Source organism: Crotalus tigris, unplaced genomic scaffold, assembly GCF_016545835.1.
Source record: "Crotalus tigris isolate CLP2741 ecotype Arizona unplaced genomic scaffold, ASM1654583v1 scf7180000018468.2839379, whole genome shotgun sequence".
Lineage (NCBI taxonomy): Eukaryota > Metazoa > Chordata > Lepidosauria > Squamata > Viperidae > Crotalus > Crotalus tigris.
The window spans coordinates 1,325,059-1,350,093 of NW_024097024.1; the positions used below are offsets into that span (position 1 = coordinate 1,325,059).

At 40.9% G+C, this 25,035-nt stretch overlaps 2 protein-coding genes across 6 annotated transcripts in view; one reads left to right on the forward strand and one right to left on the reverse strand.

The window, feature by feature from the left end:
• Positions 1–11,513, forward strand: part of HABP2 (hyaluronan binding protein 2) — a 35,361-nt gene extending 23,848 nt beyond the window's left edge. For 2 of the 3 annotated variants that reach the window (XM_039352704.1, XM_039352706.1), the window contains 6 exons: positions 3,441–3,690; positions 4,268–4,410; positions 6,935–7,069; positions 8,330–8,475; positions 9,314–9,507; positions 10,791–11,513. In XM_039352704.1, coding sequence (XP_039208638.1) covers positions 3,441–3,690; positions 4,268–4,410; positions 6,935–7,069; positions 8,330–8,475; positions 9,314–9,490 — 851 coding nt within the window. In that variant the 3' untranslated portion in view covers positions 9,491–9,507; positions 10,791–11,513. Of the gene's footprint in view, positions 1–3,440; positions 3,691–4,267; positions 4,411–6,934; positions 7,070–8,329; positions 8,476–9,313; positions 9,529–10,790 lie in introns of all 3 variants that reach the window. The other variant, XM_039352705.1, reaches the window with a different exon arrangement.
• LOC120312250 (nebulin related anchoring protein) overlaps positions 10,376–25,035 on the reverse strand; it is a 64,594-nt gene continuing 49,934 nt past the window's right edge. For all 3 annotated transcript variants that reach the window (XM_039352701.1, XM_039352702.1, XM_039352700.1), the window contains 6 exons: positions 24,521–24,619; positions 23,588–23,692; positions 20,094–20,201; positions 18,703–19,014; positions 11,527–11,679; positions 10,376–10,847 (listed from right to left, as the gene is read on the reverse strand). In XM_039352701.1, the coding sequence (XP_039208635.1) occupies positions 10,749–10,847; positions 11,527–11,679; positions 18,703–19,014; positions 20,094–20,201; positions 23,588–23,692; positions 24,521–24,619 (876 nt within the window). In that variant the 3' untranslated portion in view covers positions 10,376–10,748. The remainder of the gene's footprint in view (positions 10,848–11,526; positions 11,680–18,702; positions 19,015–20,093; positions 20,202–23,587; positions 23,693–24,520; positions 24,620–25,035) is intronic.

A 25,035-nucleotide genomic window follows, 5' to 3' on the forward strand; every position in this document is an offset into this window, starting at 1 on the left:
GCTTCTTTGCATAGGCGGCACTTACTGTCTGTTGCTGTCTTCTCAATTTTGACTTTGTATGCATTTGTCCTTAAGGCTTGGTCTTGTGCAGCCAGAATTAGTCCCTCGGTCTCTTTATTCAATTTTCCTGCTCTTAGCCATTGCCAGGTTTTATTGTTATCTGCTTTCCCAGCTATTTTTTTCATGTATTGGCCATGTAGTGCTTTGTCTTCCCATGCCTCTATTCTGTTCTTCATTTGGTCTTTCTTGTAGGCCAGTTGGTCTCTCCAGTAGTTAGTAAGCCTTCCTGATATACTAATTTCAGTGCATCTTCATCATTGTTCTTCAGATATTCTTCCAAAGCCATTTTTTCTTCTTCAACCATCTGATGTACTTGTAGCATTCCACGCCCACTATTTGCCTTGGTAGATAAAGTCTATCAATGTCACTGTGTGGATGAAGGGCATGATTCATTGTCATTATTTTTCTGGTCTGCCTATCCATTGCTTTTAGTTCTGCTTGAGTCCAGTCCACTATTCCAGCTGTGTACCTAATGACTGGAATTGCCCAGGTATTGATCGCCTTTATGGTATTTCCTCCATTGAATTTGGACTTTAAGATCAACTCTCTTGATGTATTCACCTCTAATCTTTTTCTTGACTTCAGTGTGCTTGATGTTGTCAGCTTGAAGGATACCCAAGTATTTATTTTATTTTATTTATTTATTTTAATTGATTTATATGCCGCCCAATCCCAAAGGACTCAGGGCGGCATACAAAATTAAAACAATCATCGAGAATAAAACAATAAAATAATTCAATCATACCGCAAGTCTGATCATGTCCCGGCCTCCCCCGGGGACATCAGCCCCAGGCCTGCCGGAACAGGAGAGTTTTAACGGCTTTCTTAAAGGCTGGCAGGGTGGGAATTGTTCGAACCTCGGGGGGAAGTTGATTCCACCAGGTTGGACCCACCACAGAAAAGGCCCTTCCCCGAGGGCCCGCCAGCCGACATTGTCTGGCCGACGGGACCTGAAGGAGGCCCAATCTATGGGACCTCACCGGTCTCTGGGAACTGTGCGGCAGTATGCGGTCCTGTAAGTAACCTGGCCCTATGCCATGAAGGGCTTTAAATATGATAACCAACACCTTGAATTGCGTCCGGAGACCCACAGGAAGCCAGTGTAGCTCGCGGAGGATAGGTGACACGTGGGCGTACCTTGGCGCGCCCACAATCACTCTCGCAGCTGCATTCTGAACCAACTGCAGCCTCTGAACACTCTTCAAGGGTAGCCCCATGTAGAGCGCATTACAGTAATCTAGTCTTGAGGTGACGAGGGCATGAGTGACTGTGAGTAAAGCCTCTCGGTCCAGATAAGGCTGCAACTTATCTGGTGCACCAGATGCACCAGGTGCAACTGGTGCACCAGGCGAACCTGGGCAAAGGTCCCCCTGGCCACAGCCGATAGATGTTGTTCCAAATTTAGCTGTGAGTCCAGGAGGACACCCAAATTGTGTGCCTGCACTGAGGGAGGTAAATTTGCCCCCCCCCAGGACTAATGATGGACCATCCAGTTGACCTTTGGGAGGCAAGACCCAGAACCACTCGGTCTTGTCAGGGTTGAGTCTAAGCCTGTTCACCCCCATCCAGACCCTCACATCTTCCAGGCACCGGCACATCACATCGACTGCTTCACTGAAAGGACACGGGGTGGAGATATATAATTGGGTATCATCCGCGTACTGATGATACCTCACCCCGTGTCGCTGAATGATCTCACCCAGCGGTTTCATGTAGATGTTAAAAAGGCGGGGGGACAGGACCGAGCCCTGAGGCACCCCATGATCGAGGCGCCTAGGGGTCGATCTCTGTCCACCCGCCACCACCGACTGCGACCTGTCAGAGAGGTAGGAGGAGAACCACCGCAATACGGTGCCGCCCACCCCCACCTCTCCGAGATGACGCAGAAGGATACCATGGTCGATGGTATCGAAAGCTGCTGAGAGGTCAAGAAGCACCAGGATAGAGGAGTGACCCCTATCCCGGGCTCGCCAGAGGTCATTGGTCAGTGCGACCAAAGCAGAAATCTGTAGTAATCTTCCTCATCCAGACTCTTAATGTTATTTTCATGGGGCATCTTGATTCCTTTAGTTTTCACTATTTTTCCTTGTTTGATAGTAAGTGTGGCACATTTGTCCAAGCCAAACTCCATTACAATATCTTGGCTATATATACGGACAATGTTGAGCAGTGATTCTATTTCAGATGATGTTTTTCCATACAGCTTCAGATCATCCATGTAAAGGAGATGGGATGTTGTTGCATACCTTCCCTAACCCACGCAGCACCATTTGGGCTCACCCAAGAACCATTCCCAATCTAAATTCCCAATCCTATCTGCTGTCTCTGACTGCACAGTACTTTTGCATATTCCCAAAAAACTAAAGGCACCTTTCCCATCACTCTTCCCATGCACCATCCTCAACTACTGAGTACCTCTTACACATTCCCATGGCTCCCACATAGCCTTCTGCACCTGTTCCATCCTTCCATATGTCATAGCACAGCACCTCTCATTCACTTTCAGACACCCTTCTCAATTTATGTCACCCACTCAGATGCCCTCTCTGACCTGCATGGCATAACCTTCCTAACCCATGCAGCACCTCTTGCACAGCCCACATACTATCTGGACCCACCTGGCAGCAGCCATTTACCTGCCTGCTGACTTGCAACTTCCTGTTGGCTTTCCCAACTGACTTTCTTCTCACAAGTTTCCCACAACAAAAGTAAATAGGAAAACTGACAGGAATTCTAGGGCAGAAAAGGGAGAGAGATAGTGAGAGGGGGCCACATTTCAAGCTACAACAAATGGCTCAACTGAACTATGCTTCAGAGCTTCCAGAAAATCCCCGAGATCTACCTCATTCTAGTGGGGAATTAATGTGGAGAAGGAGTGATCTCTCCATGGCAAAGGGCTGATGTTAATGTTTTCCAACCCAGATCACAATACCACTGCTATTAGACAAAGATCAGATCTAATGTGTGATCTCCACAGTGAATTGGATCTTTGAAAAGTTAGATTAGGTCTACAGTTCCCATGATGGCCATGAATTCCTGAGTTATCTCTGGCTCTGGGTCCAAATGTAGCAGATGGAAGTTCTCAAGATACAAATGTGGGAAAATCCTTTACCAAACCAGCCACAGAGTCAAGGAGTTTGGGCAGGAGCTTGCTACATTGGAAAGAGGGAGATAAGCAAATTCAAGCCCAACTGATATCTATGGCCTAGCCTTATTAATAGAATATCAATTCTGCTACAAGATTCCTGCATACATTTTCTGTTCTTTCCCTAATTAAAAATCAGATATTAAGGAAATATTGAAAAACTGGTGAGTTTTAGCTTAATTAGGTCTAGTACGAATATAATATCTCAAGTGTGGTTACTTTCTTTATATTGTAGCAAAGTTCTCTAGGAATATAACAACCTCCTTCAAGAATCCTGCAATAGATAATACATCCAGAACATGTGGGAAAGCAGAAATAATAAGACCATTCAAGAGAATCTATGGAGGTGTCAAGTCAACTCCTGGCAAGCATCCATGGCAAGCTTCTCTTCAGAGGAAGTTTTCAGCGGGTATGCCAAAGGAACATTATTGTGGAGGAGTATTGATTGAGCCATGCTGGGTTCTTACTGCAGCACACTGTATCACGTAAGCATACTTGACAGATTCGGTTAATTTCTTTTTCATTTTCTACAAATGCACAGAAAAAACAAACCTGTTTGGTTCCATCCATCCTGTAAAAGACTCTGAAGTGCACAGTTTTAGGTAGCAGAAATCAATTGGGGAAAATAGCCATGTCAAGTTGGAGAATAAATAGGATTGTGCCATGTCTTTTCATCTCAGAATGTTAAGACGTGGCCTTATTTCTTTTATATAAAATTGTATTCACCATTCCAATGCTAATGCACAATTCATGTCAGCTATATAAAATTCAGGAAGACACCACTTTGTATTTTGCTACTGGGATAATATGCTTGGTCTAGTCTTACCTTTAAGCTCTATTACTTTATAATTTGGCAATGTGTAGACCTATATTTTATAATGGTTTTGCTATTATATCGGAGGATACACTCTTCTTAGTATGGGTTAATCTATTAGAAACAATTTGTATGATGATGAATTCAGATGAAATTGGTGCAGTTCTCTATAACTTATTAAGTGTCCCACAGATCTATAATTATGACTGACTGTTCTTTGAGACTGACTGTTCTGTTTTCTTTCATAGAACAGAAGCACACAACCTCCAGGTGTCCCTTGGAGAACAGAATCTCAATAGGAAAGAGGCTCATGAACAGAAGTTTGATGTAGACAAGATCATTAAACATGGACATTATACAGAGCAAGATGGCATCCCATACAATGATATTGGTAAGTTCCTATTTTGTGTCATGGATAAACCCCAATCATTATCACTAGGAACCAAAGAAGGAAACTTTGGCTGAACTGTAAGAACACTGATGCAGGTTAAATATTGAGAAGAAAACATTAAATTATAATGCAATTAAATTACAATTAAGAGAGCTAGCAAATTCATCTCCAAAAGTTTAGAAAATAATATGTGATGTTTATTAAGTATCATCATCATCAATATCATCATCATCATCATCATCATCATCATCATCATCATCATTTTAGCCATTTTCTATCCACTGCAGGATGAAAGCCTTTTCCAACCAATATGGTCCTGAGCTTTCTTTTGCCAACTGGGCGAGCAATACTTGCCGATGTCGTCGATCCATCTTGTTTTAGGTCTCTTTCATGGACACTTTTTATCAAGTGGGATCCATTTTATGACTGCCTTGGTCTACCTGCCATCAGTTTTTCTTGCTATGTGACCAGCCCATTTCCATTGCAATTCTTTTACTTTCTTTACTTGTTTACTTTTGTTTGTTCTCTGATCCATGTTCAGGTCTTTCTATCTTGTCTTGTAATGCCAAGCATGTATTTTTTTTTTATGGCACCACTTGAAAATTGTGCTTAACTTGCCGAATGCCTTCCAACCACATTTAACACGCTGTTCACTTTCCTTTATTATATCACCTACCATTGAGATTTATTGGCCAAGGTGATCTACTAGGTTTAGTTCTTCTACAGATATGATTTTTTTCTTTCTTTGGTGAATTTATTAAACATAACCTGGCTCTTTTTCACATTTATGTTTAAGCCAAATGGTTCTCCTGCTTTGTGCAGTTCTTATATGTGTCTTTGTAGCTCTTCTGGATTTTGTGAGAAGAGAACAACATCATCTTCAAATCTTAAGTGATTTATATAAGTGCCATTGATTTTTATTCCATAATTTGCCCAGTCTAGTTTGTGAAATACTTCTTCAAGGCAGGCTGAGAAAAAGGTAGGTGATATTGTATCACTTTATTGGACACCTTGTTCTATGTTGATTTCCACTTTAAGATCATTAAGGCAAATTGTCACCATTGTTTTTTCATATATTGATTGTAATAGGTTTATGTAAGCAGTCTGCGCCTTGGTTGAACAATGCCTTAGTTATTGCTTGCTGTAATACTGAGTCAAACACCTTATCATAGTCAATGAAAGCCATGCACAGAGACATGGTGTACTCATTGTGCCTTTCAATGACTTGCTGAACAATCTGGATATGAACAATTGCTTTTCTGAAAACAGCCTGCATTTTTCCATGCATCTGGTATTTTTTCTTCTCTGAGGTATCTCCAATACAGTTTGCGAATATCTTGCATAAACTGTGACCACCAGCTTTCAGCATTTCAACCTTAACACAGTCATTTCCATTTATTTTATGGCATTTAATACTTCCTCCACTAAGATATCTGGCAATTCTTCTTTTGTGGGTGTGATTACCTTTGAGTGATTTTGATCTTTGTATACCTTTGAGTAGAACTTTACAATTATTTCTAACATTTCCTGTCTTGTTCTACACACTGAGCCATTTTCATGGTTTAATGCAAAAACCTTCTTTCTTGTATTTATAAGCTTGCATTTTGCTCTGTAAGTCCCTTTGTGTACTATTTTCACAGGCTTCATACTAAACTGACTCATTTCTTCTTGGATATGTTTCTTATGGTCTTGCAAAATTCAACGTACTCCAATTTATTAGTGAAAATTCTGATATTCTTCATTGTCCATCTTTTCTTTATTAAATCAGTAGTTTCATAAAAGATTTTTGACTGTATAAAGTGTTTTTCTGGCAGTGCTATAGATGTAGCAGATTCAAGGATGTTTTTTTTATTATTTGTTCATTTTGGTCCATAATGTTCATCTCTTCCAAATCTTGTAATAGAGCAAAATGATTTGATAGATTAATCTCAAAATCATTTATTTATTTTTGTTTTTCTTTATTTTTGTTTTTCATAACGTCTTTATCATTTTCATACATTCTTTTCAACAGTCTATCTTCACTTTAGTGTGTTCGATTCTATGTCGCTTCCAATGTTAGAACAATTGATGATGGTACAATTGCAGAATATGGTTTTATCACTTGACATGATGTAGTCAATTTCTCTTGTGTACCCAGATGGACTCTTCCATGTCCATTTTCTGCTAGCTTTTTTCTTGTAAAAGTTTCTGTCCTTCAGCAAAATCTACTAAACTGTTGCCTCTATTATCTCGTTCACTACTTACAGTCATACAGAAGTTTAGTATAAATATATTTATTGCTTTTACTGTTTTATTTTTAAACCAAAGTTAGAAGTTAAGTCTAGAGATGACTTTGTTAATTTAAGCATATAAAAACCACTTTAATGAAATAGATTGGAAATATCTAGAAAAAATTAACAAATGCTCAACTCTGACCTAGTGAAATTAGAAGAAATCTCATCAGCAAATTTAAGGCTATGGTGCAATTCACTGGTCATATAATTAACTGTGCCTTAAAATACTGTGTTTTGTTCTCTTTTTACAGCTTTGCTGAAATTAAAGCCAATTGATGGGCACTGTGCTGTGGAAACAAGTTACGTTAAATCAGTGTGCTTGCCTGACTTTACGTTCCCTGATAACACAGAATGTTACATATCAGGCTGGGGAGAAACAGAAACAAGTAAGCCATGGCAATGGGAGCAATTGAGTCTAACATACGGACAGGATTTGTACTGAGATTTGTTAGCTCTGCACAAATTACTCCACCATGATATTCTCTATGAACAAAGGTTCCCTCTGCATTTTCACCTATAAGCTCCAAAATAACTGCAGTCACTTGAAGTTCCAGAAAGCTGCTTTGATGTTGTCCAGTAGCCATCTGGAGTGCTGCAATCTGGTGTTTTCCATCTTCTCCCAACTTTCTTTCCTGTCTTCTCCTACTGCTGCCCAAGGTTTACTGGACCCATCAGGTTGTGCTGAGATGCTGCTACTTGTATGATGACAATTGTGCTATACCTTCTCCTGGGGGTCAGGAGAAGAAAGAAGAGGGTTTCCAGTTCATCACATATGTATGCAGCATAATGAAAACTGGCTCTTTCCTGTCTTCTCTTGACTTCTGGATGTGGGCAGGTTTATTAGTATCAGCAAACGTTCACAAAACAAAGTTCAGTACTAGACTAATGTCTACTTTTGAGTCGTTAATGGACTGTCTGATATAGAACTGAATATGGGTTATAGATGTAACATATAATCTTAGCACAAGGACATTATTAGTGCCCAAAGAAAAGCACAATTCTGTACATGCCTGACAATTATTGATGTAATGAATCAATGAATCATTTGACTTAATTTGTCCTATTTTTTTATCTCAGAAGTTTAACTGGTTAGAAATTTTAATGTCTTATTGACCTAATAAAATATATCACTTCAAATACAATAACTATCCTTTTAAAATGTTAAGCAAAGCCATGTTAGATTTTGAGTAACCCAGTTGTTAAGTGAATCTGCCTTCCCCATTTCTTTGCTTGTCTGAAGGTCACAAAAGATGATCACATGACCTTGGAACTTCAATGGGCATAAATGTGAACCAGCTGCCAAGCATCTGAATTTTAGTCACATGAGCATGGGGAAGCTGCAAAGTTGTAACTGGGAAAAACGGTCCTAAGTCACATTTTTCAGTGCCGTTGTAACTTTGAACAATCACTAAATAAAATGCATATACGTGCATATGCATCTTTCTCTTTCTTTCTTTTTCTTTCTTTTCTTTCTTTCTTTCTTTCTTTCTTTCTTTCTTTCTTTCTTTCTTTCTTTCTTTCTTTCTTTCTTTCTTCTGTAACATTAGTTAAATTCAGTATTTTTACCAGTTGTTTTTTGGGCCCAGTCACACATCTGAAGATGGGAAATAAAGAGTGTTTTTATATTTCTGGCCTTCATCCTATAGGTGAATCATCTCATCAACTATTAGATGCCAAAGTAAAACTGATTTCCCAAAGGCAGTGTAATGCACCAAATGCGTATAATAGCAGAGTGGCAGAAAGCATGTTTTGTGCTGGAAGTCTTCAGAGAACAAGAGCAGATACTTGTCAGGTTTGTTGCTTTTTGCTATCTGAACACTAATTTCTCTTCAGACAAAATGTAAATAGTCTATATAAGGCAATGACTGGCAAGGTGCTGGACATGTATCTACTCCTTATATCAGATAGCATTCCCCAATGTTCTTCCTTAATCCAAAGGTATATACAGGTAAGTCCTCAACTTACAAAAGTTCATCTAGTGACCTTTCAAAGTTTTTTACATTTACGACCATTGTAGCATCCCCAAGGTTATGGGATCAAAATTCAAATGCTTGGCAACTGGCTTTCCCAAGGTCACATGATCACCTTTTGTAACCTTCCAACAAGCAAACTCAATGGGGAAGCCAGATTCGCTTAACTAACTTAGCAATTGCAGTGACTTACTTAACAACTATGGCAAGAAAGGTCGTACAATGGGGCAAAACTCACTTAAATGTCTCTCTTAGCAACAGAAATCTTGGGCTCAATTGTAGTGGTAAGGTGAGCACCTACTTATACTTGACTGCTTGTTATTTTATAGTTGATGGCTGATTCTAAAAGGCTAACTCTTTCATATTTTTATTGTCAATTCTGAGGCCAGTTGTCAAATCTTCTTTATATTTAATCTTAGTCCCAGATAACCTTCTAAATCTAAATTGATACTTTGCTTTTAAAAACATCCTTTTTTTAACCTAGTGATTTACACTTCAGAAAAAAAGTCATAAACTTATTTAATCCAAGAATCTATTTTCTCATCCCTGCCATTAATATATTGAAAAAAATTAAATTCATCAGAATTAAGTATAAAATGTTAATGTTAATTATTTTTTGTTATTGTCAATGTTAACTGCCTTTTTTAATCTTGTCATTAGGGCGATTCAGGAGGTCCTTTAACATGTGTTACCAATGGAACTTACTATATTTATGGAATTGTGAGCTGGGGAGATCAGTGTGGATTAAAAAATAAACCAGGAGTTTATACACGGGTGACAAGATTTCTCAACTGGATCAGAACAAAAATTAAACACGAGTCTAATTTTCACAACTAAGAATGGTAGTCATGAAGGTGGGAAGAATGGTAGTTCAAGTAATTCATCCTTTGAAAAAATTCATCCTTTTCTCTCTTCTATTTTAGCATTTAAGTATTTTGACCCAAATTTCTATCCAGAAATGTAAATTCTAATACCTTACTAGTATTTTGACTAGAATTCACTTGCTTATATACCGGCCAAGTAACTGTGCAATCCTTTGCTTAAAATAATGTACAAAATTTATCTTTTTTTGTTATATTTTTATCATTTGAGATATTAAGGCTATAAAACACGATCATAACCTTCATAATTAAAACTAGCTGTGTTGAGAATTCTTTGCCCAGAAGACCTCAGTCTGTTTAATGGGGAAGTTCACATTTATATTCAGAAACCAGGAGGTATGCTGTCTATTTGGACAGCATAGCTCCTGCTTTGTGAATGTACATTCTAAGTTCCCCATTAAACAGACTGAGGTCTTCTGGGCAAACAATTCTCAATGTTATATGAATTCATACATCATTTGACTCAGAAGAATGTATTTATATTTGCTTGCAATTCCCCAGAATTTCCTTTTCATTCATTTCTACAAACATTGATTGGATGGCAATAAACCTCCAATATCTTCAGGCCAGCTGAAGATCAAGTGATATGTTATGCTTTTATGTAGTGAACATCTTACAGTAAAGGAAGATATGGAATCTTGTTTTAAACAGACTTCTGCACAGATGGGAGATTAAACTTTTTCCTCTAGCCACTGCATTTCTAATCTTTTCTATCCTTTACTCAGGATTTTTTTTTTTTTTTTTAAAAAGGAGGCAAAAGTGCCCACTGGCATGAATTAATTTAGCCACATAGGAATTCAAAAAATGTACATCATTAACAAATCAACAAAATAACTGTAGACTTTTTGGAAAGTGATTCCACTAATTTATTTTCAGTACAAATATATATATTTTTACTTTCAGCAAATCATGATTCAAATATTTTTAGTACAAAGCTGAGCCTGCCAGTCATCTAGTACTAATCTAATTTGCTGTCATAAATACTACATTGTATAATACATAGCTTAAAAAGTCAGGTGCGGTTTTTCATGCAAAATATAAAGTTTACGGTAATATTAAACCACTCCTCTAGGGTTAAAAAGGTCTTTTTTTTGTAATAACTATTTCTGAACGGTGCATTACTCTCTTTCTCAGGAGATTACAATAGCTACATGATTTGGAGAGCAAGCTAAAAAATATATGCATTTTAATTAGACAGATGTCAGTGTTTCTGCTCATTTCTTAATTAGTTTCATTTTTCTTCTCTTCATTTGCAGAACTTCTGCTGCATCAGGATTCAATTGGACTTGTTGGGCTCCTTCTGTTATTTTTTCCTGCAATCACAATAGATTCAGAATATTATCTCCTCACAAAGACTATTGTGTCATTCCATTTTTAACAATTATACTGAACAATATATCATATTCTAAGTAGAAGAAATAATATCCCAAAGCTGCCTTTCTAGGTTGGGTACTTTGACTGTATAAAACTGCTTATAATGGATTTATAGCTTGGTTATTTCAAATTTCTTCCAATGATAACCCACAGATCTTTATGACTGCAATAAAGATTTTCAAGTAGTGGTTTAGATCCAAACCAGCTGAAATGCTGAGATGTTCACAGACCTATGGTATATGTTCAGCTGTCTTTTTTTCCAATTATAGTTTAGGGGATGACCCAAATGCATATTGGAATAAGACTTGGTCCTAACAGATCCAACGCATCTGTGCTACCCAAATATGATTACCTGCATCAGAATATTTCACCATAACTCTACCAAAAGCTCATGAAACTAATTTTCCTTTTGCTGGAATAAAAGGAACTGTATTCCATGGCCATTCACCTTCCTATTGTGGCTCTGTAGTAGAGGCTGGACTATCCAATACAATATTTAGTGTGCTTGATTTCTAAAATTTATAACAAATTTTCAGCTGAAAAATTAACATGGTAAAAGCTAGCAAATTAGTATTTTTTTCCCTCACTCGTGCTTAGGCTACCCATTCATTCACTTACATAATCTCGATCATATTGATCCTGAGTTTCTTGCGTTTCTGTTTCCTGGGCATATGCCAGCTCTGCAGCCCTTCTGGCCATTTCCACTCTGTAAGAACCTGGAGGAGTCCAGCCAATACCCTTGATCCAATTCAAATCAGATTTGTATTTGACCTAGAAAATAAAATACAGTACTAACTGCATGTATCTTCCATGACTACAATACTTAAATCAAATGAAGCACAACATATATTTACTAAAGGCCTAGAAAAGAATATGGCGACCCCAGGAAGCAGTAGCTGATAGGCAAGGACAAGTGAAGGAGTAACACAAACTATTCTGTGCCACCTTAGTTGTTCTCCTAAATTAGGTGCTACGGAGTCCTCCCATCTTAAAATTTTAAGATAAAATTGGTCTTATATACAGAATAGGAAGACAGATCGTTCTTTGCCTCAGCTACTGAAAACACTTGAGTTTCTTCTCATAGCAAACATGATTTGTAAATATTATATAATACAAACATTATATAATACAAGAAAATAGTTGCCAAGCCAGAAGAAATAGGGGCGTTGTCTTACCTGAACGCCTTTTCTCAGCATGATGATGGAGAATCCACGGATGGGTTGTCTTAATCTATCTGCTCCAATTAGACTAAGTCTGAAATTTAGTACCGCCCCCTCTGTGCCAACTGCACCCCAGTTTTAGGCTAAGGCGATACCCAGACTTTAGTCCGACGCGTCTGAACAAATGGGGACCAGGCCAACTGACCTAATGGGAGGGAGTGGATTCTCCATCATCATGCTGAGAAAAGGCGTTCAGGTAAGACAACGCCCCTTTCTCCAGCATGATTGGATGGAGAACCCACGGATGGGACATACCAAAGCCCTGTGTCCCTAGGGTGGGGAATTAGATTGGGCCTGGTTCCCACCCAATGTTAATGCGTGTTCTAGGACCCTGCGGCCAAATGAAGCCGTAGAAGATGCATATATATCCCTCTTGTAGTGACAGACAAAGGAAGAGGGCGATGCCCATGTTGCTGCTCTACAAATTCCCTCTACAGAGGCCTGAGTAGACGAGGCAGCTGTAGTAGCTGCCCCCCGGTGGAATGGGCCGTGATATGCCTGGGATCTCGCAGTGACTGAGACTGGTATGCCAGAGAAATACAAACTCTAATCCACCTGCGTATTGTGGTTGAAGAAACCTTCTGACCTAGTGATGAAGGGTGATAGTACACAAACAGAGCCTCTGTTCTGTGGAAAGATGAGGTTCTCTGTATATAACAATATAAGCCCTGCGCACATCCGATTTGTTCCACTGAACCTCTATCTCATTAGATGGGTTAGGACAGAAGTCCGGCAAAACTATTTCCTGAGATTTAGGATACAAGGACTTGACCTTAGGCATGAAGGAGGGGCCTAGCCTAAGGGTTACCCTGTCCTTATGGAATGTACACAGGTCCTTCCTCACTGAAGAGTAGCCAGTTCAGATATCCTTCTCGCTGAAGTTACAGCAACAAGAAATGCCACCTTCATCGATAACTGTTTAAACAAACCAGTGTCAATAGTTCAAAGGGTGCGAAACAAGAACCTATAAACCTGATGAAGATCCCACGAGGGGTATCTATGTACAGTTGATGGTCTGACGTTGTTAGCTCCTTTTAGGAAGGAGCGTATCATAGGGTAATGTGTTAAGGATTCATTGCCACAGGAAATAACTGTGGCAAGTGCTGCTACCTGCCTGCGGATGGTGCTTGTGGAAAGCCCTTTGTCTAGACCATCCCTCAGGAACTCCAAGATAACTGGCATTGAAACCGCCAAAAGGTCAATTTTTCGAACTGAACACCAATTACAGGAGTCTCTCCATGTGGCATCGTATATTCTATTCGTCGAGGGTCACCTAGATTGCTGAATCATAGCTATGACCCTTGACGAATATGAGTCTCAGCCTAAGGCCTGCCTCTCAAGTGCCAGACGGTTAACTGGAGTCATTGAGGGTCTGGATGGCGTAGTTCCCCCTGAATGTGGGAGATGCGATTTGCTGGGATCCTCCATGGAGGTGATACGGAGAGCTCCATCAGGTCGGCGACCAAGAGCGTCTCGGCCAATGCGGCGCAACCAGGAGGACCTCTGCTCGTTCGCGAAGGATCTTCCTGATCGTGGCAGGAAGAAACGGCAGAGGAGGGAAGGCACAGAGCAGTTCCCTGGGCCAGGGACTGCGGAGTGCATCTGTTCCCTCTGCTGATGGAGGTGGGAACCCAGAAAGGAATCTGGGAAGTTGTGAGTTGGTGGGGGAGGCAAAAGGTCTAAGGTTGGGGAACCAAACCTGTCCACGATCTCTCTGAACACCTTCGGATCCAGCTGCCATTCAGAATGATCCACGGTTGCTCTGCTCAGTGAGTCCGCCTGCTGGTTGGTCACTCCGGATATGTACTCCACCCTGATGGAGGGAAGATTCAGTTCCGCCCAGGACCCCAGCAATTTGGCCTCCTGCATGAGAGGCCTGGACCTTGTCCCCCCTTGTCTGTTGACATGGCCTTGGCTGTAATGTTGTAGGTTAAAATCAGGACATGTTGGCCCTGTACTATATCGGTGAATCTCTTTAGGGCCATATGTATGGCTCTGAGTTCCAGCCAGTCTATATTGTTCCTTAGGTCCTGTTTGGACCACCGACCTTGAGCCCAGTGCGTGTGAAGGTGTGCCCCCACCCAAACAGGCTTGCATCTGTGGTAATGGTAATCCTGTCTGGTTCTAATACTGCTCCCCGTGACAGCGCCGGGGAGTCCCACCATTGAAGGGAGTTCAAGTCTCTGAAATGGAAGGAGAAGCCATGTAATTCTCTGGCATGGAGGTATGCCCATGGCACAATTTGCACGCAGGACACCGTCTTCCCCAGTAGCTGTGATACGGAGGCCAATGTGATTACTCTGGCCCTTAGGATCCGACATACAAGAGTCTGAATAGAGTTCCTTCGGTCCTGAGATAGGTAGACCGTACAATTGTCCGTGTCTATAACAGCGCCCAAATGGAGGAGCCGGGTTGTTGTATGACTTTTCTGGAAATTAACAGAAAACCCGTGCTCCTGAAAGACCTTGATGGCTAGGGCGAGGTCTGACTGAGCGTTTCGGAATGATGATGACTGAATTAGTATGTCATCTAAATAGCATTGAATTCTGATTGGAATTTGTCTAAGGTGGGCTGCGAGCACTGCCAGTACCTTGTAAATACCTTCGGTGTCGATGAGAGGCCAAATGGTAGGGCTCTGTACTGGTAATGGGCATAGCTGAATCTGAGGAATTTGCGGTGGTTAGGAAACATGTCTCAGTTAGGTCTATTGAGGTAAGAAAGTCACCTTGCCTGATGCTGGCCAGGATTGATTGAAGTGGTTGCATCTTAAACTTCTTATACCTCAAGTAAGATTTAGACCTTTCAAGTCTAAGATTGCCCTCCAGCCCCCCAAGTCTTAGGGATGACGATGAGGTTTGAGTAAAACCTTCGTCCTTCTTGGTCTTGTGTACTGGTTCAATTGCTCGTATTTGTAATAAATGAGCTATGGCATCTGACATAAAGTCAGCCCTGGACCTGCTCGTTGGGATAGGGCAAGAGCGGAATTGTCAGGTGGTTGAGAACAATTTCTAGTCTCAAACCCTGTTGACAGTGTCTAACACCCATGCATCTGTAGTGATGGCTGTCCAAGTGCTGGAATAAGGGACCAGCCGGCATCTGTAGTGGTGACTGCCCAAGTGCTGGAATAAGGGGCCAGCTGGCTTCCTATGGGAAGTGAGACTGTGAGGTCACTTGCCTCGTTCAGAGGAACGGCCCCTCGGTCTTGAAGGGGCCGCTTGGCCTGGATCTGTGGTCTGCTTCTGCATGCTGAACGATCCTGCTGTCGTTCTTGTCTCTGAAAGGAATAGAGGGATGCCTGGGCCCAGTCCCAGGATGGAGCTGGTCGAAAGGCAGCCTCCTGTAACTGCTCTGTGACATGAGTTAACCAGAGTTTTACGTTTGTCCTTACCTTCATTTAAGTATGGTCCTAGTGCCTTACCAAAGAGATGTCCACCTGTGTAAGGTTTAGAGGCCAGACGCCACTTGGTCTTGGTGTCTGCTCGCCAATTCCTGGGCCAAAGGAACCTTCGTGCTGAGATGTCTGCAGCGATGGTCTGGCAGTGTATCTAGCCATGTGCAGAGAAGCGTCGGCTAGGTACTGGGATGTAGCCACTAACTTACCCAGATTTTGGTGAGCTCTGAGCTGGTCTGGAGGGATCCTGTCCTGGAGCTCACGTAACCCAGGGGCTGAAGCCCTAGCGAAGAAGGCCATGGACGTTGCCGCCCTTGTTGCCCAGGCTGATGCCAGATGGGAACTACGCAATGCGGAGTCAATCTTTTTATCCTCCGCCCTAAGTGCCTCATTTATGTCCCCAGGGATGTTAACATTGGGAGACAATGAGTTCAAGGCTCATCAATCTCAGGAATCTCCAATAGGGAGGCCAGGGAACGGGCAACATTGAATAATGTTCTCTCTACTGCACCGGGGCTTAAGAAGGATCCTAAGTTCTCCCATTGTTCTTGAACTATATTCAGAAAAAGGGGAGGGCAGGGAATATTGTTCTGCGAGACTGAGGGCTTGGTGTATATGGCGTGGGGACCCCTGGAGGTGGGGTCTCCTGTTCTTGGGGGAGGTTTGCACTAGTGCAGGCCCTGAGTAGCAGGGAATTAAAGAATGAATGGTCAAAGAGACCGACAGGAGGGGTGGGGTCAGAGGGAGTGATGCCCTCGTCCTCAAACAAAATCAGGCCAGATTGTTCAGCCCCTGTAGATTCCAAATCCGATGAGGGATCCTCCATCAAATCTGGAGATTGTAGATGATACGTGGCCTGGGGGGGGTGTCTGTGGTGTTGGAGGTCATAAATTGAGCCACAGCCTGGGCTATCATGGACTGGAGGAGGTTTGGGTTCAGGGCCTGGTTCTCAGGAGGGCGAAGTCCTACTGCAGTGGGAGTGAATGTGGCCTGGGGCCCTGAGGTGTCCTGACCGGTTATATCCCTCCCTGAAGCCACTGTTAGGTTTGAATCTGACTCAGGAATTCCCCTGGGGGGAGACCAGGCCCCTGGGCTGAGGCACTGTATGAAGAAAGGGGCTCCAAAATAGACCTTCCCATCGTGTCTGTCAGATCTGGGGAGGCCGCTCTCAGTCTTTGGCACCCTTCCTCCCTCTGTGGCTCCCTGCTTGGCCGGGCTCGCTTGGTGGTGCTCTTACCACTTGCCTCTGATTGGCGACTCCTCTTGGCCGGCTCGCTGCCTTTCTCTGCCATGATGAGTTGCTCTGGTCTCAACCTTGGCAAAACGCCCCCCTCGGCGCTGTACTTCACCAAGGGAGTCTACAGAGATACTTCAGCCCAAGAGGGGGATGGGCGGGGAGTTAATGGGCACCCCGATCACTTGGGATCGATCCGGCCCTCCCCGGTCGAACCTGCTCTCTCGACGATCCTGCCACCGATGATGTAATACTGCCTTCAGAAGAAAGTTCCAGGCAGTCTGGCCTCAGCCACACACAAAATGGCCACCAATGACTTCAGGCACACTCAAAATGGCCGCCGAGGCTTCAGCCCCACACAAAATGGCCGCCGGTGACTTCAGCCACCCACAAAATGGCCGCCAGTGACTTCAGTCACACTCAAAATGGCCGCCAAGGCTTCAGCCCCACACAAAATGGCCACCGGCAACTTCAGCCACCCACAAAATGGCCGCCAGTGACTTCCGCCACTCACAAAATGGCCACCGAGGGCCTCAACCACATACAAAATGGCCGCCGGGGGCTCCAGCCACACCCAAAATGGCTGCTGGGAGGCAATTCAAAATGGCGGCCGCCAATTTCGCGCCCTAAAAAAACGGCCGTTGGAAGAAGGCCTTGAGGCCTAGGGTCTAAGCTGCAACGAGCCCTCGTTCAGGTGAATCGCCTGGGCTCCTAAAGCAGCTGGTGGCATGTGATTAGGCCGGCTGGAAAAGCTGTCGTCCAAGGCCTGACAGGCCCTCCCGGCTCCGAAAATTGGGCCGCGCCCAAATTCTCACCTGCTGCTCTCTGCTGGGGCCGAGGGACCTGGGAAGGCTCCCTCCAGGCTTGATGAGGCTCTGAAAACGACCTAAATCAAAGGTTTGATCTTGCTGTCCCTAACTGAGGAAAACAAAGAAGGGAAAAGTTTCCCCCCCCCCAGAGGGAGAGGATTGTGAGTCTGTCAGCCTGAATAGGCTTCAGACTGGGATAATTGATCTTTCTTCTAGATATAATCGATTCTGAATCAATAATAAAATAACAAATAATAATAATAGCCTGAGCTAAGTAATTAAATAGAATTAAACAGTCTTCTGCTCCAGGAGCGAAGACAAAACGCGTCTTGGGGCAAAGAGACTAAGTCTAAAACTGGGGTGCAGTTGGCACAGAGGGGGCGGTACTAAATTTCAGACTTAGTCTAATTGGAGCAGATAGATTAAGACAACCCATCCGTGGGTTCTCCATCCAATCATGCTGGAGAATGGCAGTTCATTGGCAAGACTCAAAATGTCAACATTTATTACAGTCTTTTCTTTTGCCTTCCTTTTCCAGACAGAAAAGGGTTATTGTTGAAAATAAATATTGGAAATGTGAAGCAGTGACTAGATCTACGGAAATCCGAATAAGAGTGGAATATCTTTACATATTTTTGTAGCTCTTCACTTGCAACAATAGCAACTTACAGATGCATGCAGGAATTGGATTTATTTGGAGAAGCCTTCTCTCCTTGCCTCATGGACTGGTGAAAATAATTTCTTGATTAGGAGTACTATTTTTTTCCTAACATGCATTAGCATTCTCTCTCTCTCTCTCTCTCTCTCTCTCTCTCTCTCTCTCTCTCTCTCTCCTCTTCACAAGTCAGCTATTCCCACAATCTTCTTTCCTCTAAACTGCCCACATGAGCATGACATCACACCACTGTGGAAAACTCTTCCAGTGGCTGCACCTTTTAATGCATTTCCTATCCAGGCCTTCCTAAACCTGGTATATTGGGCATTATCATGGCACAATATTATGGAAAAGACCTATTGACTTTTAAAGTCCAATCTGTTTCCTTAATATATACATTAAGTTTGGACCTGAAAATGAGTATGTTCAGTAGACATATCCTTGCCTAGAATTGGGCTCTTAGCCATAGATCCTAGCATACTTACATCACTTTGGAGTTTGTATGCTTGTTTGGCATGCCTGAGATTCAGCTGCTCTGGGTCACAAGTATATTGATGCAGGCGCTGCCTGTAGTTGACATCACTTATTAATTGCTGACTTTTCTTTGCATGGATAAATCCTGGCTGATCAGTTTGACTTCTGAATTGCGCTCTGTTTATAAAATAATCCCTTTTATATTGGTTGTCACTCTGGAGGTGGCCCATCTTCAGGAAATGTCTCATTTTAGGATCATCACGTGCATTGCAAAATCCAATCCGTTGACCTCTATCCCTTAGGAAAGCTTCTTTGTATCTGAACTAGAGAACATTGAGACAGAGGAATTTTTAGTTCATTACACAATCATATGGAAGCATACTTTCACATAATTTTATATTATGCCATTTTACATGTACATGCTGTAGCCTATAAGTACATAAATGTTAAAATCCTAGTACAGCATACTAACTGTTTTTAGACTGGGAACATTTCCTTATAGTTGAAGAATATATGTAGAAAACATATATTCAAAGCAACAATTACACATATAGGACAATTTAAAATAAAATTCTAGGGTGAGCTCTTCATCAGAACATCCAGAGTGCTGGCAGCACATACTGTATAGGCACAGCAGGAATATGCAATCATTTTCAGCAAGGAACCAGTTTCTTGCTGGTTATACAGCTAATTATGTTACAGTGCCATGCAAATACCACCCAAATTTTAGGAACAGTTAAAGGAGAAAAGGAAATCAAGTTTTGATTTTTAAAACTCTTTACAAATTCATTAAATAGAACAAAATGTGCCAAAATTATTGCCCTTGCCTTTGACAAGAAGAGCACATGTACTCTAATGTCATATCTCTGGATAACAGCAAGAAGAGTTAATTTCTCCCTGAATTTCCTGTTTTTTCAGTTTCTCAGTGTTTTTCAGTTGATTAAGTGAATGATTGAATGATAGACTGAATAAATACATACATTTATAAATAAATACATTTAAACTAATGTGAAATAAAACAGGCCCAACTGATATAGATGAAGAATGATTGAGACAGTTACTCTCTGGACCAGATGGAAACTTGTATTTTTCTCCATTGCACTTTTGTTCTCTGGCAGTGTCAAGTCTGACAGAGTTGGAATAATAGTATTTGGTCAAATAAGCTCCATGGAATAAAAAGATGCTAATTATTTCCACAGTATATTGATCATAGTTTTTTCATATGCAGTTCAATAGGAATATTAGTGAATTCTAATACACGGGACTATTCTTATTGTGGGATTCTTATGGCATTGAAAACAGGTTCTTTCCTTGAAACTGCATGGAAAAAAATCATGGAAGAGATGTTAGGTCATAAAGGCCTTGAAATGCCACAAAAAGTACAGCTTGGAATGTTTCATACATCACTGGCAATTTCTCTAGATGCTTTAGCTGTCTGGAAAGGGATGGCATCCAATCTGAAATCATAGCCAGCTGCCCGTGTTTCCTCCCAAGATGTTTTATATAGTTTCTGCATTGAGAAATGGAAAAGCAAAGGGGAAAAAATAAATTAATCTTATTTACATATCTGCTGTGGCTTTCTTAATTAAAATTTGATTATATTACAATTATTTATTTATGACTCAAAAGTTAGCATGCATCCCTTCAGTGTTTCACATACAAAATACAATGTCCTATTTGGAAAGACTCACAAACGTCATAATTAAAGTTTGCTTTGATGCATTAGACACATCAATATTGAATTGACATTGCCCCTATTCTGTCTTTTGAAACATTTAGCACTAGCATTTGGGTTTTACAGCAGAGACATTTCAGTACTGCATTTCCACTATGTATAACTTCAAACATTTTTAATACCTTCTGTGCTGTCTCCAAATCCTGCTGGTTCCATCAACCTCTCTAAAGTAGTGAGATGATTAAGGCATTAGCTAGATGCAAATTATGAAGAGAACACAGCTGAACATAGGAATGCAGCTGAATACATGGACAGTTTCACACTAGAACAGTTCTTTATGTGTTCAGCATTGCCATATAACTCAGAGATCACGATCAAATCATCATAAGGACCTTGTAATGTGAAGTTCTTTACCCTGAAATCTTCTAAGCAAGTATTATAGCTAATCCATTCAGTTCTCTCTGTTGGACTCAGGGCCAACCCTGAGATAGGTTAAGGAAACCTAGGGTGCCAAGGCTTAGAGGGTGCCAATGTGGTTTTCCTTCTGAATCCTTCTAAAATGCAAATCCTTGTTAAAAAGTTAAAAAAAATGAGACCTCGGTGCCCTTTAAAAACCTATGCTGGAGTTGCAAGCAAAATGGCTGATCCCATTGTCTCAAACCCTTGGAAAATCACTGTCCTGCAGTCTCCTCAAAAAGAGCAGCCATCTGTAGCACATGTAGGGGATCTCCCATCCTCTCATTCATAGAGTTTTCAGTGAATCAGTCTATTCATCAGTTCTTTGGTCTTTACCACAGTCATTGGCTCTGGTTTCACAAAACCAATTCACCATACCTTAGACGTCCATTTTATTATCTACATTCCCAATTACTTAACTCAGATTGAGAAAAGATGGTGGTGATGATCTTCAATTTCCAGAAAGCTAATATTTACAGAAAATAGGGTATGGATTATCATTTTTCTCCAGCCATATAATGGAGAAGCTGCTGCACCAGTGCATGGCAAAACAAGGCCTAAATTTGGCTCAAACTCTGGTGATCTTGCTTTCTTGCTCTTCTACATTGTCTCAGGTGAAAGGAAGCACCTCACAAGGTGGTGCCACAGTCTGCCATGATAGGGTATATATGCCCAGTACAGGGTGATGACTCAGGAGTATCTCTGGTATGAGCATTGAGGGAAGGTACCTTCAGTGTTGTCTAGTTGCTCTGTGTGAAAGAGCCATTTACACATTCAGCTTCAATAACTCCTAGATATTATTACACAGTTATGATTGCACCTTGATGGAAAACTAGGCATGTACCCTCACCACCACCCATATGTAAACCCACACTTTCTTCTTATGTAAGGGAGGAGCCTTGGTGCCTGGTCAAGATTAGCAAACTGCTGTATTACTTCCTGTGACAGTTCTGCTGTGTTGTGAATGAGGCACTTTCTATTGCTTTCCTAAACATTCATAGAGATAATGCCAAATAAACTAGAAGGCTTCAGGCTCTGAGCTAGAGACCAATGAACCAGGTAGAGATTAGGGCCAACATTGTGGCTGTATCATATTTCCACCTCAGGGTTTATATTATGGCACTTCTGGTTAGGGTTCACTTCATCAATATCTTACAAAAAAGGAAATTCACAGGTTTGAAGCTTCCACCCCAAATATAATATTGAGCAAATTAATTATAGCATCTTAAGCACTGTTACAAGGATAGACTCTTCTATTACAACTAGACAAAGCACATTAGCTTTAGAGACACTAGGACATGGACGGTAACGGTGCACACTTGCTACTACCTTTCCACATCTGTTTCCTCAGGTAACCATTCACTTTGTCCTGAATTTGTCCTGCACCCACCTTCTCAGATTACTTAGATTGCTGAATAATGTTTTTCTACTCTGTAGTAAATTAATGCCACCTCCATGTTTTTGAATGGGCCTGAAATTTTAAAAAATTTTGCTCCTATAGTCTGGTCAATAGTATGCTCATTTAAGATAAGATGATATGGAACACAAGCAAGAGTGCATCCAAAAATGATAAAAGATGGCCTCTTTAAAGAGCACTTTTAGACAAATCTTTAGAATTGTTTGCAGAAATTATATTAGAGGAATTTGGCATTCCCACTCCCAGTATGGATAAGATCCAAATCTAGACCCTTTTCTCAAGTTCTAGTCATGTCTCATTTCCCTCCGCCTTTTCTCTCTCCTTTTCATTCCTTTAAATCTGCAAATCTTTGGTCTTGCTGTTGCAGTTCATTCTTAACACAGATCCTTTGATTTGAAACCCCATGCATCATTTTACTTTATCACAGTTTGCACAGTTTTTGCACTCATCCTCGCACATTACATTCATTTGATTTATGGCTATCTTTGCAGCTTTACAAATACCAACATGGCTTTTTTCCCCCTTCTTCTCTGTGCTCTGGGGTCAGTTCTCCCTCAACAGCTTTCTGTGTGTGGCATCTGATCCAATTGTGTATCTACCAAAAGCAGTTTCATTTTTAATGAGATGCCCCCAACTCCTCCACCTCCTCATGCACTCACTGGCTGTTTCAGTTCAGATACATGCTGATCCATTTGAATGGTCTGAGAAGAAACAGAACACACCAGACATACAACTGTGCCATTCATCTGTGCATGGCAATGCCGCTCTAACTGCATGAGCAATATAGCTCTCTTATTCTTTCTTCTGACATGAGAGGGAAAGGTTTGCCAGTGCACAATGCAAAATGTGCTACCTGCTTCTACTTCTTTGTGTGTTGGAGAAGCCTTTCCAGCATTGTTCTCTGCTATTTTTATATTCCAGGAATTGATTAAACGGGTCACTTTATGGAATTGTTTGTGTATCATTTTTCACATGACTATGCATATAGTTTAATTGTCCACAATGGTCTATTCATTGTTGCAGAATGTTTTAATCTGTGAAATTGGTCTATGGCATTTAACAGCAGGCAGTAATCTTTTACACAAATGAAGGCAAATGTACGTGTCCCAAGATAATGCTGCAGGATCCAATCTGTGTACTTTCTGGAGAGAGAAAATTTCCCGAGGATGGCTCCAGCAAGACCTCAAAAACTTGGAAGAATGAACCTTTGGTCCCGGTGACCAACTGAAAATTGGATCCTGCAGTACAGTTTCAAACTTATATTACTCCAAATAGTTTGAACGACATCTACAAGAGAAGTAATCTTGATTATGAGATTAATTTCCAAATGAAAAGAACAATTACTTACATCACTGATCTGGAGGGCATTGAGACGTGCCCTTATGAGGTCAGGGCGGTCAAGGGGCAGGGTGTATCTGTGCATGTTATCCAAATAGCCAGCTCGATATAGCCGCTGTTAGGACAGACAACATTTAGTGTAGTTCCACAATATCTAAAATGCTATTTTCCCCAAAAAGGGCAATACAGAATGCATATAGCACTAACCTATGCCTATGCTTATACTTACTTTAGGCAAAGCTTAGAAATGCTATCTCTATTTGTCAAGCAAAACTCTACAGCCAAAATCAGAAGTTGCTCTTTGTAAAATCATTGCCACTGCACAAAGGTTACAGAACTTTTGTGTATTTCACCTGATAATCAATCCCTATGAGATAGTTCAATGCCTCTATCTCTTTAGAACTCTCATTATCCCTCAATACAATTGCCAAAAGGCAGATCTATGATGATCACTAGACTTTTAAAAACTCCATGATAATTTGAGAACTGCTTACTTCCAAATGTTAATAGAGTAACTAAGCCATATACCTGCCGTAAATAACTTAGAAATTTAGAATAAGCAGAATTGATCACCTCTCTACCATCTGTCTGTCTGCAATTGTAGTGGAAAGATTATGAGTTTCATTCACTTCTGTTGTTCAGAACAAATTCATGGGCTGAGAAGTAATAAATTCTAAATGTGTATCTTCTGCACTAGACTCTGGTTCATAGATTTCAATGCTGCAGTAAAAAAAAAACTCTAAAGTCCAATATATAAATTAGGGATAAATTGATACCTTGAAAGTTCACAACATATTTTGCCACTGTTATTTTCTGCAATGTACTATATGTCTGACAGCCAACAATAGCAATAACATTTCTTCTAATACCATAGTTCTAAGCATATTCTACAAGGTTGAGGGCAATTATTTATGACCTACAATATCATAAACACCTAACCTACCTCATTGCATTGAATGTAACTATTCTTTGCATGGAGAAAGTCCAAAGAGTCTGTAACTGTCGTGAACTTGAGATTGTTTGGTTTCTGGCGATATTTTGTCTGTAAACAGAACAAAGGGCAATAATAACAAAGTATAATAAAGAAGATTCTATACAAATGATGTCATTTAAAACATAACATTTTCATTATAGGTTCATTGTAATCTAATAGGTTTTTGTGTATAATATAGCTATTAGCCCCACTAGATAAACCAGCCCAGGATATCACAGGAAAATAGAGCTACTTTTTTGAGATTAGCTAAAATAACGGAATCTTTCAGATCTGATTGTACTATACCTTGTCTCTTTCTTATACAAATGTGAATTAGGATGGAGGTGTCTGTCTGAGCCATTGTTTTGGATTTAAGCTGTCTGTTTTTCTCCTCACTGTCAATATAATTTTCCTTATTATCCTCAATAGCATTTCTTGTTTTTAAAAAATACACAGTTTAAAAATATTGAAATAACCTTTGCTCT